Genomic DNA, 14,081 nt, shown 5'->3' with positions numbered 1-14,081 from the left:
TGAGGTCAATGGTGCTAAAACCACTGAGGTAACCCGCCTGTTCGATGGGTTGGGCTAATTACAAACCATTATTCTCGTCATTGGGCTAAGTCGAGAGTTGAGCTGATTCTATTAGTCAGGACCTTGGTAAAGACGTTGTACAGGATGGCCAATAGGCTGATAGGACGATAGTTCATTATGTTGTGGATACTACCTTGAAGAAAAGAAGTAAAAATTTTAGCCAAATAATTTGCAGTTGCCCCTTCCCCAGCAAGTTTCAGAATGCTGTTAGTCTCTCCTGCAGCTGTATCCTTTTTCATATTATCTATACCGAGCTCGATAGCTGCAGTCGCTTAAGTGCGGCCAGTATCCAGTAATACCAATATAAATGGTCCGTTATTGGACATTATAAATTTTCCAGCTAGCTCATTCTTGGTTGCCAGCGTTTCGCCCTCGTGTGCTAGGGTGGGCTCATCAGTTGGTACCTAGCACACCTACCAATACGCTGGCCAGTGCATACTGTGGAGGCCACTGCGTAGGCTAACTGGAGCCACCGGCAGTGTCAATGCACTAAGAGACTTTGTCCCATCACTAAAAACTGATGCCTGCTTGGCCATCAGATAATATAGATGTTGATTCCCATAGGGAATCTGAAATATTTGTCCTGAATGAGCAAATTTATAATACCAATATAAATGGTCCGTTATTGGACATTATAAATTTTCCAGCTAGCTCATTCTTGGTTGCCAGCGTTTCGCCCTCGTGTGCTAGGGTGGGCTCATCAGTTGGTACCTAGCACACCTACCAATACGCTGGCCAGTGCATACCGTGGAGGCCACTGCGTAGGCTAACTGGAGCCACCGGCAGTGCCAATGCACTAAGAGACTTTGTCCCATCACTAAAAATTGATGCCTGCTTGGCCATCAGATAATATAGATGTTGATTCCCATAGGGAATCTGAAATATTTGTCCTGAATGAGCAAATTTATAATACCAATATAAATGGTCCGTTATTGGACATTATAAATTTTCCAGCTAGCTCATTCTTGGTTGCCAGCGTTTCGCCCTCGTGTGCTAGGGTGGGCTCATCAGTTGGTACCTAGTACACCTACCAATACGCTGGCCAGTGCATACCGTGGAGGCCACTGCGTAGGCTAACTGGAGCCACCGGCAGTGCCAATGCACTAAGAGACTTTGTCCCATCACTAAAAATTGATGCCTGCTTGGCCATCAGATAATATAGATGTTGATTCCCATAGGGAATCTGAAATATTTGTCCTGAATGAGCAAATTTATAATACCAATATAAATGGTCCGTTATTGGACATTATAAATTTTCCAGCTAGCTCATTCTTGGTTGCCAGCGTTTCGCCCTCGTGTGCTAGGGTGGGCTCATCAGTTGGTACCTAGCACACCTACCAATACGCTGGCCAGTGCATACCGTGGAGGCCACTGCGTACGCTAACTGGAGCCACCGGCAGTGCCAATGCACTAAGAGACTTTGTCCCATCACTAAAAATTGATGCCTGCTTGGCCATCAGATAATATAGATGTTGATTCCCATAGGGAATCTGAAATATTTGTCCTGAATGAGCAAATTTATAATACCAATATAAATGGTCCGTTATTGGACATTATAAATTTTCCACCTAGCTCATTCTTGGTTGCCCGCGTTTCCCCCTCGTGTGCTAGGGTGGGCTCATCAGTTGGTACCTAGCACACCTACCAATACGCTGGCCAGTGCATACCGTGGAGGCCACTGCGTAGGCTAACTGGAGCCACCGGCAATGCCAATGCACTAAGAGACTTTGTCCCATCACTAAAAATTGATGCCTGCTTGGCCATCAGATAATATAGATGTTGATTCCCATAGGGAATCTGAAATATTTGTCCTGAATGAGCAAATTTATAATACCAATATAAATGGTCCGTTATTGGACATTATAAATTTTCCAGCTAGCTCATTCTTGGTTGTCAGCGTTTCGCCCTCGTGTGCTAGGGTGGGCTCATCAGTTGGTACCTAGCACACCTACCAATACACTGGCCAGTGCATGCCGTGGAGGCCACTGCGTAGGCTAACTGGAGCCACCGGCAGTGCCAATGCACTAAGAGACTTTGTCCCATCACTAAAAATTGATGCCTGCTTGGCCATCAGATAATATAGATGTTGATTCCCATAGGGAATCTGAAATATTTGTCCTGAATAGTGTGCTAGGTACCAACTGATGAGCCCACCCTAGCACACGAGGGCGAAACACTGGCAACCAAGAATGAGCTAGCTGGAAAATTTATAATGCCCAATAACGGACCATTTATATTGGTATTATAAATTTGCTCATTCAGGACAAATATTTCAGATTCCCTATGGGAATCAACATCTACAGTATCCAGTATTCGGGAGATAGTAGGTTCGAACCCCACTGTCGGCAGCCCTGAAAGTGGTTTTCCGTGGTTTCCCATTTTCACACCAGGCAAATGCTGGGGCTGTACATTAATTAAGGCCACAGCCGCTTCCTTCCCACTCCTAGCCCTTCCCTGTCCCATCGTCGCCATAAGACCTATCTGTGTCGGTGCGACGTAAAGCAACTAGCATATTATCTATAGTGCTTTTGACTTTGGAAGGTAGGACATCTGGGACATGTGAAGTTGAACCAACGATGGGCATAGTTGCAGTTTCTTCGGTTTTGCTGTATAATTAGCTGTAGGAGTTTTTAATTAATTTTAGCAGTTCATCTTTATCAGTTATTTTGCCATTTTCTCCATCCATTGCTCTTATTTGTGTCTTGCCTATGATTAGCAATCGTTTAGCTGACATTAAACTCCCTTTTTTCTCAAGGCTGGATCTTAGTATCTCTTCATTATGCTTCTTTACATCTGCTTTCATGTTTTTCCTCAATGACTTACATAGCTCGGTGTACTTTACCTTATCAGTGTTAGTGTCAGTTTTCATCTCTCTCCTCTTTTTTAATAAGGCTCTTGTTTCATCAGTGAATTTCTTAGACAAAGAAATTTTCTTGCAAGTACCACCAATTTCTTGAGTTGTTGCAGTTAATACTTCAGGTAGATCATCTTCTTTGACATCAATCAGTTTTTAAGATCAGTTATTGTCCTCCTATCTTTCACTAGTTTTTGCTTCTCCATGTGTGTATTTAGAACAATTCTTGCTCTTACTAGTTGGTGATCACTACCCATGTTGATCTTATTTAGTATTGAAACATCTTTAATGATATGAGGAGTGTTTGAGAGTATGAAGTCAATTTCATTGGTGACCTCAAAATTTGGGCTTCTCCATGTCCATTTCTGACTGGGATGTTTCTAGAAGTAGGTGTTCATGATGGGCATCTTAATACATTCTGCAAATTCGACCAGCTGTTCACCCCTCTCATTCCTGACATCAGTGCCATACTTTCCCACTACAGTATCGCCTTCTTTATATTTGCCAACCTTGGCATTAAAATCACAGATTATCAATATGAAGTGGCAATTCTTCCCTTTGTCAATTGTCTTAATTAGATCCTCGTAGAATGATTGAATCACATCATCAGGATGGCTTGATGTAGGTGCATAAACTTGAATAATTTAGATCTTGAACCTTTTTGATAGTCTCAGAACTAAACAAGCTATTCTACTGGAAGCTCCTTCAAGTGATCACACACTATAGATTATGCTTTTGTTGATCAAAAACAACGCCATTAAGTTTTCCATCTGGCTCTCCAAAATAATAAAATATATGTCCAGAATGTAGATGCAAACAGTTTGCTCCTTTGCAATGCACCTCACTTAAGCCGACAATACACCAATTAATGTTGTTTAACTCTTCCTCGAATTCTTCTAGTCTTGCATTCCCCAATAATGACCGACAGTTATAAGTGCATACTAGAAGAGAATGGTTTTTGGCACTGCTGAATATGGGGTTGTGGGACAAGGTAGACCCTGACCGGAGAACTGATTGTGGGGCTACTTTACCACCGGAGAATTTGGCTTTAATGGTACACCTCATTCTTTTGATTTCAAGGTTTGAAGCTTAATCACCATGCCTGCTTCAATGATGGATTGGTGATCCTCCCGTACTGATTGGCTCGGTTTACCTGCTAATATTTGGGAGGCTGAGTACAGGGGTTTCCCACTGGGTGATGGGATCATCATATCTCTTAACTTATGCAGATTACCCGCTCTAAAGATGGCTAACTTAGGGCAGAAGGTGTAGATAAATAATTTAAACTCTGTGGCCTAGGCAACGCATAACATGGAGAGTAAAGTTCCCATCTGTTTCGTTTCCATGGTTATGTAAAATGGCAAACAATTAGGGCAGAATGATTGACGAAGGAAAATAATAAATTGCCCATCTAACTGAAGTTTACTATGGATTGATTGTACAAATTCAATATGGCGGACACTTAGGGCATACAAATATAGCAAAAATATGATCTTAATAACACTTGTAAGAGATCGTAGCCACAAGATAACACTAACACATGGACAGCACATATAGATAGATCACAAATAGCTCCTAGAACCACAATTGAGGCAGTAGATGTTAATAAATTTATATATTTATCAGCACATCTACACCTGATCTTGATTCGAGGCCTGCTGCATCCTCATTAAGTAATGGTGATATGTATTTTGTAACCAATTTTCGCAAGTGCGACTATGAAGCTGAACTGTTTTGTGAACCAGTGACGAAAGACGAGTGCTTTTTAAATGTGAGTGAAATCGAAATAAAATTACCTGTGACTTTTTTACTCGTGGGAAATGGTATTTTGATGAGTCTGTACCAGAAGCAGATTGAACAAAAATGTTTTTTTTAAATTTAAACCGTAAGCTATTACCCTGCAACTAACAAAAGAACCTGCACAAAGCACACTTCTCCGCACATTCTCTCTGAGTGGACGTCTGACATCATAGGGAGTAGTGGAGGGGGTCACATGCTGCCTGGCCACCGTACTGTGCACACTGTGAAGCGCGGTTACACAATAGTTTCTCTGTCACTTCTGTATCCGTTTTAGCGCTCTTGTTGTTTTGTCAGTTTTATTCGCATTTCTTTCTTTAGTTGTATTAATTATAGTCCTATAATTCCTTCGCGTGTAGCGTGTACTGTATTGGTAAATGTTTTTATGTATATAGTGTTGAACAGTGTTACTTAGCGACCTTCAAGGGTCATTACTCATTACGGAGCACATTAACCAGGTGAAAAAACTAAATTCTTGACTGTGTAAAAAAACAGAATTAGAAGTATCGGTGCCGGGCTGAGTGGCTCAGACGGTTAAGGCGCTGGCCTTCTAACCCCAACTTGGCAGGTTCGATCCTGGCTCAGTCCGGTGGTATTTGAAGGTGCTCAAATACGACAGCCCCATGTTGGTACATTTACTGGCACGTAAAAGAACTCCTGCGGGACTAAATTCCGGCACCTCGGCGTCTCCGAAGACCTTAAAAAGTAGTTAGTGGGACGTAAAGCAAATAACATTATTATTAGAAGTATCGGCAGTTGCGCAACTGGTATGCCAACTCACACACACATCTAAAGCCGCTCAGCAGCGAAATAATTGACGGCAGCCCAGTCTTTCAGCTATATAGTGGTGTGTACCATGTTATTCTAGTGAGAGTCTCATTTAAATGTACAGTAGTTATGGCTGCTACTTCGAAGTCTGGTAGCAAATCTGGACAGCCTGTAAGGGGACAAGCCAGAGAAATAGTATATAACGTAGCTGCTCACTTACGAGAACAGAAAACAGTTCATAAACTGAATTATAATGTAGTGGCTGCAACAAGTGAAGCAACAGGGGTTTCAAAGTCACTGGTGAAACGTATTTTAGCAGAAGGGAAGATGTCTATGGCCAAGGGTCATTTGCATTTTTCTACACCTGATGGCAAGAAAACAGTCCACGAGAAAAGGATCGAAACAGACAACTTCACAAAAGATGTGATACGTCGGAAATTAAGCAAATTTTACGTGATGAAAAAACTGTACCTACACTGGACAAATTGAAGCGTGTTAAAATCGGAAAAGATACTTGACTGTAGCAGAGAGTATCTTCGACGGTTATTTTGTATTGTTCATATTATGTCCTCTGTGTGTACGCTTATTGGAACAGTATACTTTTATTTTTTATTTTTAAAAATATGGTTTACAGCTTGGGTATTGTAAGTAGTTCCATTTAACTCAATGCTTAATACTTTTGGCCACTTTACATTTACTTTCGTTCTTTTAATTGCATTGCGTTTCCGGCTTTAATGAAAGAATAACCTCAATCGAAGAGCCTGACTGCAACTACTTGCAGTATGTGTTAACGCCAGCTTGACAGCCGGTATGTCTGTCAGCCAGTTGCGCGTGTGCTTGTCCTTGATTCGTCGGGTAACATGGGGATGAACCGGAACAAGCTGCGCGAACCGAAGTAGCCGAGGGTTCTTTTGTTTGTTGTCGGTTAATACTTAAGCATTGAACGTTCAGTTATTTTTAAATAATTTATTTCATTTTACATTCGCTAATAAATAAATGTGTCGCAATTCATAAAAACACTTTATTATGTAGGCCACATGTCAGTACCAGTATCTGCAGTTATATACCTTATTATTATTATTATTATTATTATTTTTTTTTTGATTCGTTGTGCCCAGCTGTGGAGCGCGTTTGAACTTATTTTGCACAATGTTTCTTCTTCTTTTCTTCCCAATATCTCTTCATTTTTTCACTGTGTTCCTTTCTGCGTGTTTCTGTCCAGCCTGTATTTTTTCTTGTTGGTTTCTCTACAAATTTATGTTTGTTTACTAAGCTTCTAAATTTCATTCTATCTTGAATGGTTTCGTCCTCGATACCCATTTCTTGTAGATCTTCATGTATTTCTGCTAACCAATTGTTGCGGATTTTCAGGGTTAGAGCTAGATTTAGAATTTTCTTTGTCAGCCTGTTGTTATCCATTCTGTGTAGGTGTCCGTAGAATTTTAGTCGTCTCTTTCTGATGGTATCTGTGATTTTTTCTGTGAATTGAAAAATTTCGTGTGGTTTCTTTTTCATCCAAATTCCATTTTCGAACTTTGGTCCTAGGATTTTTCTGAGAATTTTCCTCTCTTGTTTCTCAATGCTTTTCATTTGTGACCTGCCGCCATTGATCAGTGTTTCAGATGCATAAAGTGCCTCTGGTTTGATGACTGTATTGTAGTGTCGTAATTTTGCATTTTTTGATATACATCTTTTGTTGTATCTGTTCCATGTGATTTTGTAAGCCCTTTGCAGTTTAGCCGTTCTTTCTTTGTTAGCTTCCTGATTTAACCCTGCTGGCTGAATAATTTCACCTAGATACTTGAATTTGTCTACTTGGGAAATTATTCCACAATTGGTGATTATTATTATTATTATTATTATTATTATTATTATTATTATTATTATTATTATTATTATTATTATGAGGAGGAGGAGGAGGAGGAGGAGGAGGAGGAGGAGGAGGAATGAAGCTTGTAGTTTTATGTGACCAATAATCTCAGTATCAGAAGCCACGGGACCTAATTTTTTACGCGAAATTCGAAACACTGTACGTGACTTTCACCTCGAAAATCACATATGCATTAATCGGGACTCAAACCCAGTCCGTCTTTATGGTTCCAAGCAGCTTGACCGTTGCGCCATCACGCCCCTTCTTTATTATTACTTACTGCGATATTAAATGTACATGTTATCATTCAGTGATCGTATTTTATGCAGAGTTATTTTTTTGCCCCTCATGCCATGTTGCCATAGCACTGATTTAACAATATTACGCAGACATTACGCAACTTACATATTTGTTGTTTTTTTTTCGCAGAATGTACCTTTGTCCCTCTCGTAAACAATTTCTGGACATTACCAATAAAAGTTACCACAATTCACAGAATTTAGAAAAAAAACATACAGGTAGTAAAGTTAAAAGTCTATTCCATGTAAACATCATCATGTTTAAAATTTTATAAAATCGCATACCCGGTATATCAGGTTTACGACAATGAAATTTGTTGAGGTTGTTAAGTATCATCTAGATGTTGTTATGCATAAATCTCAATTTGTTTAGATGATAAGTTTCATATACATGTTAAAAAGAAATGTACAAATGTAAACTCGCAACACCTGGAATTGGCCTTTCACAATCATCATACAACATCTGAACTTTTTTTTAAATTAGTGTTTCTGGGACGTTATGTTTTTCTAAACATTCCCATATTTTTCGTCTCACCATCCTGTCATTTGCTTTTTCCAAATCCAAAAGCACTATTATCAAGTCCTTCCCTTTTTCCCAAAATTTTTCCATTAGCCTGAGTGAAAAAATTAGGTCTGCAGTTCCTCTGTTTCTTCTAAATCCATGTTTTTCCTCTTCAAATTGATCTTCTATTATTATTCCTCTCAGTCTCTGTTCTATAATCTTTTCCATTATCTTAAAGCACTATGACAAAAGGGTGATGCCTCTATAATTGGTGCACTTCCCTGTACTTCCTCTTTTAAACAGTGGTATTATAATTCCTCTTTTCCAGTCATCTTGCAACTTGTTCTCTTCCCATATATCTCCCAGTGTTCGATGTAACCACTGTATTTCAGGGATTCCAGCTGCCTTAATCATGTCTGCTGTTAGTTCATCCGCTCCCGCTGACTTTCCGCTTTTCATTTTCTTCAGGGTATTTTCTGTCTCTTTCCAAGTAATTGTAGGTTGCTCCTTGTGTAGTTGCCAAAGTAAGAAAGCATCATGGGAGAGATGTATCATCTATGATGTCCCATACTCCATCATCTCAAGTGTGGACTAAACTTCGATGTATTTCGGGTATCCAAAGATCATCTTCTCTACTGGGAATTTCCATTGCAGGCAGTACTGTCACTGAACCATTCTCGATTGTTAACCATCTTGCAAGTCATTTCGCAAATGTGTCTGGCTCCAGGAATTACCATAGTGATTACCTCGCTCTGAAATGGGAGGCAGAACGTTATCACCTTAGTTTTGCCACTCAACCTTCAGAGGACTATAATGTGCCCTTTACGGAGTGGAACTCCGCAGCACGTTGACGCTTTGCAAGGACACGTCCCCTGAACCAGATATCAATAACCAAATGTTAAAACACCGTTGTGAGGATAGTCTAATATATCTCCTTCTAGTGTTCAACCGAATCTGGATAGAGGGTGAATATCTGTCTCAGTGGCGAGAGGGCATATTCATTCCTGTTCTCAAGCCTGACAAAAATCCTAAGTATGCAGGAAGCTATAGACCTACGAGGACGGTTTGAAAAGTTCTCAGAATCACCGCTAGATGTCAGTGCTAGAGCAACGAGGTTTCCGCGCGATAATCACTCATCCTTTGTGAGTGAACACATGGCGCGTCAGTGCTCTAGCTGCAGGAGTGTGGTAGTGATGACTCTTTGTTGTTGTTCCCGCGTAGTGATTTGTGACAATGGAAAAAACTGAGATTCGAGCAGTGATTAAATACTTTGTTAAGAAAGGTATGAAAGCAAAGGAAATTCATGCCGACTTTCAGAACACACTGTGGGACTCTGCTCCTTCATTTTCAACTGTTGCCAAGTGGACCAACGAGTTTACATTTGGTCGGGAGAGCTTGGATGATGATCCGCGTAGTGGACGGCCAAAAAGTGTTACGATCCCAGAATTTATTGCAAAAGTGCATAAAATGGTCATGGAGGATCGTCGATTGAAAGTGCGGGAGATTGCTGAAGCTGTAGGGATGTCTTCTGAACGGGTATGTCATATTTTAACTGAAGAATTGGGTATGAAAAAATTATCCGCAAGATGGATGCCGCGGCTCTTTTCATTGGACAATAAACGTACCAGATTGGAAATGTCCGAACAAGTCTGGCCCGTTTTCAGTGCAACCAACAAGATTTTTTGCGCCGGTTTGTGACTACAGATGAAACTTTGGTCCACTACTATACCCCAGAGACAAAACAGCAGTCAAAGCAGTGGAAACATGCTGATTCACCACCACCAAAGAAAACAAAGGCAGTCCGTTCGGCCAGAAAGGTCATGGCCTCAGTTTTCTGGGATGCAAAAGGCATTCTGCTGATAGATTATTTTCCTACTGGCCAAACATTTATGGGCCGATACTATGCAAACCTCCTAGACCAACTACAGGAAAAGATACGCGAAACAAGGCCTGGTTTGGGAAGGAAAAAAGTCATCTTTCATCAGGACAACCCTGCGCTGCACTCAAGTGTTGTTGCCATGGCAAAACTTCATGAACTGAGGTACGAATTGTTGCCACATCCACCTTATTCACCTGATTTGGCACCATCAGACTTTCATCTATTCCCCAAGCTGAAAATTTTCCTCGGTGGACGGAGATTTTCTACAAGGGAAGAACTGACAGCCGAATTGGAGAAGTATTTTGCAGGCCTGGAGGAATCTCATTATCGAGATGGGTTCAAGGCATTGGAACATCGCTGGACCAAGTGCATTAGTCTACATGGAGACTATGTTGAAAAATAAAAGCAGTTCCACTGAGGTAAGATACTTAATTCTAGTACATTCCGAGAACTTTTCAAACCACCTACGTATTTGTCTCACTAACTCCTTGTGTAAGCTGTTTTAGAGGATGGTAAATTGCCAACTTGTGTGGTCTTTTTTATATAGATAGAGGTTGAGCTCCTGTCTCAGTGGTGAGAGGGCATAGTCAGCAGACCTTGTCATCCGTTTAATGAGGAATAGTGGTCTTTTTTATCGCTTGTAATAATGTCCTTTGTCTTAGTGTATTTGTGTTAACTGCGTTTTTATCCCTTTGACTCTATTTTAGTTTGTGTTTGCATATTTTAATGTGTTATTTTGACTTCTAACATGAATCTCATATATATATCTGCACTTCCAGGCAATGCCTTATTCCATTATCACCTCTCTTTTCTACACTTTTATTAGAAAATAAGGCATTGTGAATAAGATTCATTGATTGTTTTAATCTCATAATCATTTTTCATCACCATTTAGTTTAAACTCTAGTCAGTGGGTTCATTTTAATATTTTAATTATCATCTCATGTTATCCATCTCGTACCATTAGGGGCCGATGACCTTAGATGTTAGGCCCCTTTACATAACAAGCATCATCATCATCAAAAGACAGAACTACAGCATCAGACTAAACTTGGGACTGGGAGAGAGTGTGACATTTGAAATTCAGAGTTAACTTGTGGCTGGGATGGTGGAAAATGTGTTGAATTCCGAGTTAACTCAGATGTGGGAAGGAAAAGGTTAATCAAGGCCACAGTCGATTCCTTCTCACTTCTAGCCTTTCCCTATCACATTGTTGCCATAAGACCTACCTGTGTTGGTGCAGTGTGAAGAAAATTGCAAAAAATATATATGTATAAAGTATTGGGTAGCTCAAGAAAATAGTATTTCTTGAGAGAAATTAACTTGAATGTAATGTGTCATTGGAGAATATAGTTTCTGAAGGCATTTATCTGAAAGGTGACAACTGGAGGAAGTGAAATATGAGCAACTTATGCACAAAGAGAGGGAAATAGTTCTTTATGGTGTGATACTGCTAATGAGTGCAAAAGATGATACGGATAGATTGGATCAGATACAGATAGATTGGATCAGAAATGTAGATATGCTGAGTCACATTGGTAAGAAGAAAATAATTTGTACAAATTTCACCAAAAGTAGTAATTTGACAAAATACATCTTGAAACATATTTCTCATGCAAATCTAGAGGAAAATAAATGAGAATAATAAAAAATTCCAAGAAATTAATTTAATGAAGTGCATGCAAGCTATAAAGGTTTTATAAAGATGAAAAGTTTAGCACAGTAAGCTTTAGTATCACATAATAAAATAGGATTGCCACCTGTCCCATATTGTATTTGAGGTGAAAATTTTGCATCCCGTACTATGAATTGTTGTACTGTAAAAACGAAAGTCTTTTTTGTCTCTAAATATTTTAAAATCCATATTTGATTTAAGTGCCATTGAAGTTCAAAGTAGCTCCTTTATTGTTTACTCTTTGGGGACTCAGTAGAAGGAAATCTTGTGATGTCTCGCCATTTGCTGGTAAAGCTATGCTGGGTTGTTTACCTCGTTTCCTGTTGCATACTTCCCTTTGTCTTCCATTCCAATTTCTAACATGATTGTTCATGCTGTTTGAGACTAAATCTACATAAATTGTGAAGTTATCAAAGCTCATCAAAGACATCAATGTTAAGATTTCAGGTGCGTTGTACTGTATGTACTGATAAAAGGGTGGAAGTTAGTTTCTTTTACGAATTTCAGTAATTATCTTATTCTGTTAATGAAACTAATTATAATCTAATTGAAATTGGTACCTAACGTTTGATTTTCTAGTATTTATGAACTGTCTGTTATTTTTGTGAAGAATCTTGTATTTTTAGATAAATGTCCCTTATTTCTTATATCAAAAAGTGGCAACTCTACAGTATAATAAAAGCCTTTCTATTACCAACTATTACTCTGCACTGATCTCAGGTTCAGCTGAAACCAGGCTGAACTACAGTATGTGGAAAAAATTGACTGTGACTTCTGTTCAAATGCCTCTTTCAACAATACTGATGTATTAGGTATGCTATTGGAACATAACCCCAAATGTTACATTTTTCTATATGGATGTGAAGCCTTTTTGTTAAAACAGTCATCATACATGAGCTTTTACCTTATAATTTCTTTAAGCACCAAGTATTCCTATGCTAATGATAATGCAAATAGAAACTCAGTTTGCTATTTTATTTTTCCATCTAACTCCCTTCATTATTCTTGTTTCAGATACGATGAAGCGCTAGAACTACTGGACTCCATTATCAAGAGAGATGAAACAAATGCTGCTCCTAGAAAACGACGAGTTGCTATCCTGAGAGCTAGGGGTAGAATTCCAGATGCAATCAAGGAACTTACAGAGTACTTGAAGAAGTAAGTCCTTTTTCTTACGTTTCTGTATGGAGAGCTGAACAGTATCCTAAATAGTGAGCTTCTGATATTGCCAGCCTTCATAGCCAAGTGGCTTAATCTTCTCCAGTTTGAGGACTGGAGGCTCAAATCCACTGCTGCCTGCAGCTATCTTGAATTTGATTTTCCCCTAACATTTCTTCTCATTCCAGCTAAATAGAGTAGTAGGGTCATATATTATTTCAAAACTAATCAAAAACTTAATGTGAATTATCAAAGATATTAGCTTTTTGCATTATAGCATTTATTTGCATTAGTAACTGTACAATCAGAGTCCAGTTATACCTTTTTTCAAGTTATGATAAAATTTATACTAATAAATGGAAGTTTAAATGTAGCAATGCATAAAAGTAGGTGTAAAAATAAAAAAACACATGAATTAATCAGCCACTTCCAAGCACCCTAGAAACTTATAACTTGCTATCAGAGAACCTTAAACCCCCTACATTCCCTAAGAAAATAAAACTGTCCCAGTGGGGCAAGCTGGAAGTGGGAGGTACATACCTGGGGTTTGGAAGCAAAACAGTACGCAAACATAAGCGGTTTTGCATCCATTGGAAAACCATTTTGTTTCCTGAAGCAATGGCCTATAGTTTTTATAGTGGTCTTAAAAGTTTTAAGAAAGTTCAAATCAGTTGGTTATATCAACCCCCAAGGGAAATTTTCAAGATATAGTTGGGGACAAAACATGACAACCTCGCCTTACACCACTACCCTCCAGCGGCAGCCCAGTGTTTATTAGCGGCTTATAGGATTTACTGCGTCTGCCGTGGTCAGAGTTACCAAATCGTCTACCTCATTAGCACCAAATGAGCCAGAGCAGGAAAAAACATTTTAATGGAATTTATATGTCATTTTGATGTAAACTGAATTATTATTATTAGGTGTAGGTATGTGGTGACCCCATCGCCCAGTGGGAAACCACTGCAATCAGCTACCCAAGTATTGGCGGGAAAACCATAACGTTTGCGGGGTATGGAGGATATGCCTACTCTCAGTCCTGAACAACTAGGATGAAATAAGGCAGAAAGCCTTTTTCACAATTTCATAAAATCATCTTCATCTCTCATCTTCACCTTTGTAAATAACATTTAGAATTGTAACTCGAGGTTGACTCAGTGCTGTAAAATAACAGCCAGAGAACATCTTGAGGCAAAGACACATTTCACAATCTAATTTTTCA

General features: G+C 39.2%; 1 protein-coding gene across 1 annotated transcript in view; it reads left to right on the top strand.

Moving 5' to 3' along the window:
- The window catches only part of LOC136857796 (ER membrane protein complex subunit 2-A), a 115,010-nt gene that overhangs the window by 49,589 nt on the left and 51,340 nt on the right, over positions 1-14,081 (top strand). Inside the window, exon 4 of the mRNA XM_067136729.2 lies at positions 12,719-12,862. Coding sequence (XP_066992830.1) covers positions 12,719-12,862 — 144 coding nt within the window. The remainder of the gene's footprint in view (positions 1-12,718; positions 12,863-14,081) is intronic.

Source organism: Anabrus simplex, chromosome 1, assembly GCF_040414725.1.
Source record: "Anabrus simplex isolate iqAnaSimp1 chromosome 1, ASM4041472v1, whole genome shotgun sequence".
NCBI lineage: Eukaryota > Metazoa > Arthropoda > Insecta > Orthoptera > Tettigoniidae > Anabrus > Anabrus simplex.
Note: the sequence above shows the minus strand (reverse complement) of the source record. Positions and strands in the feature narration are given on the sequence as shown.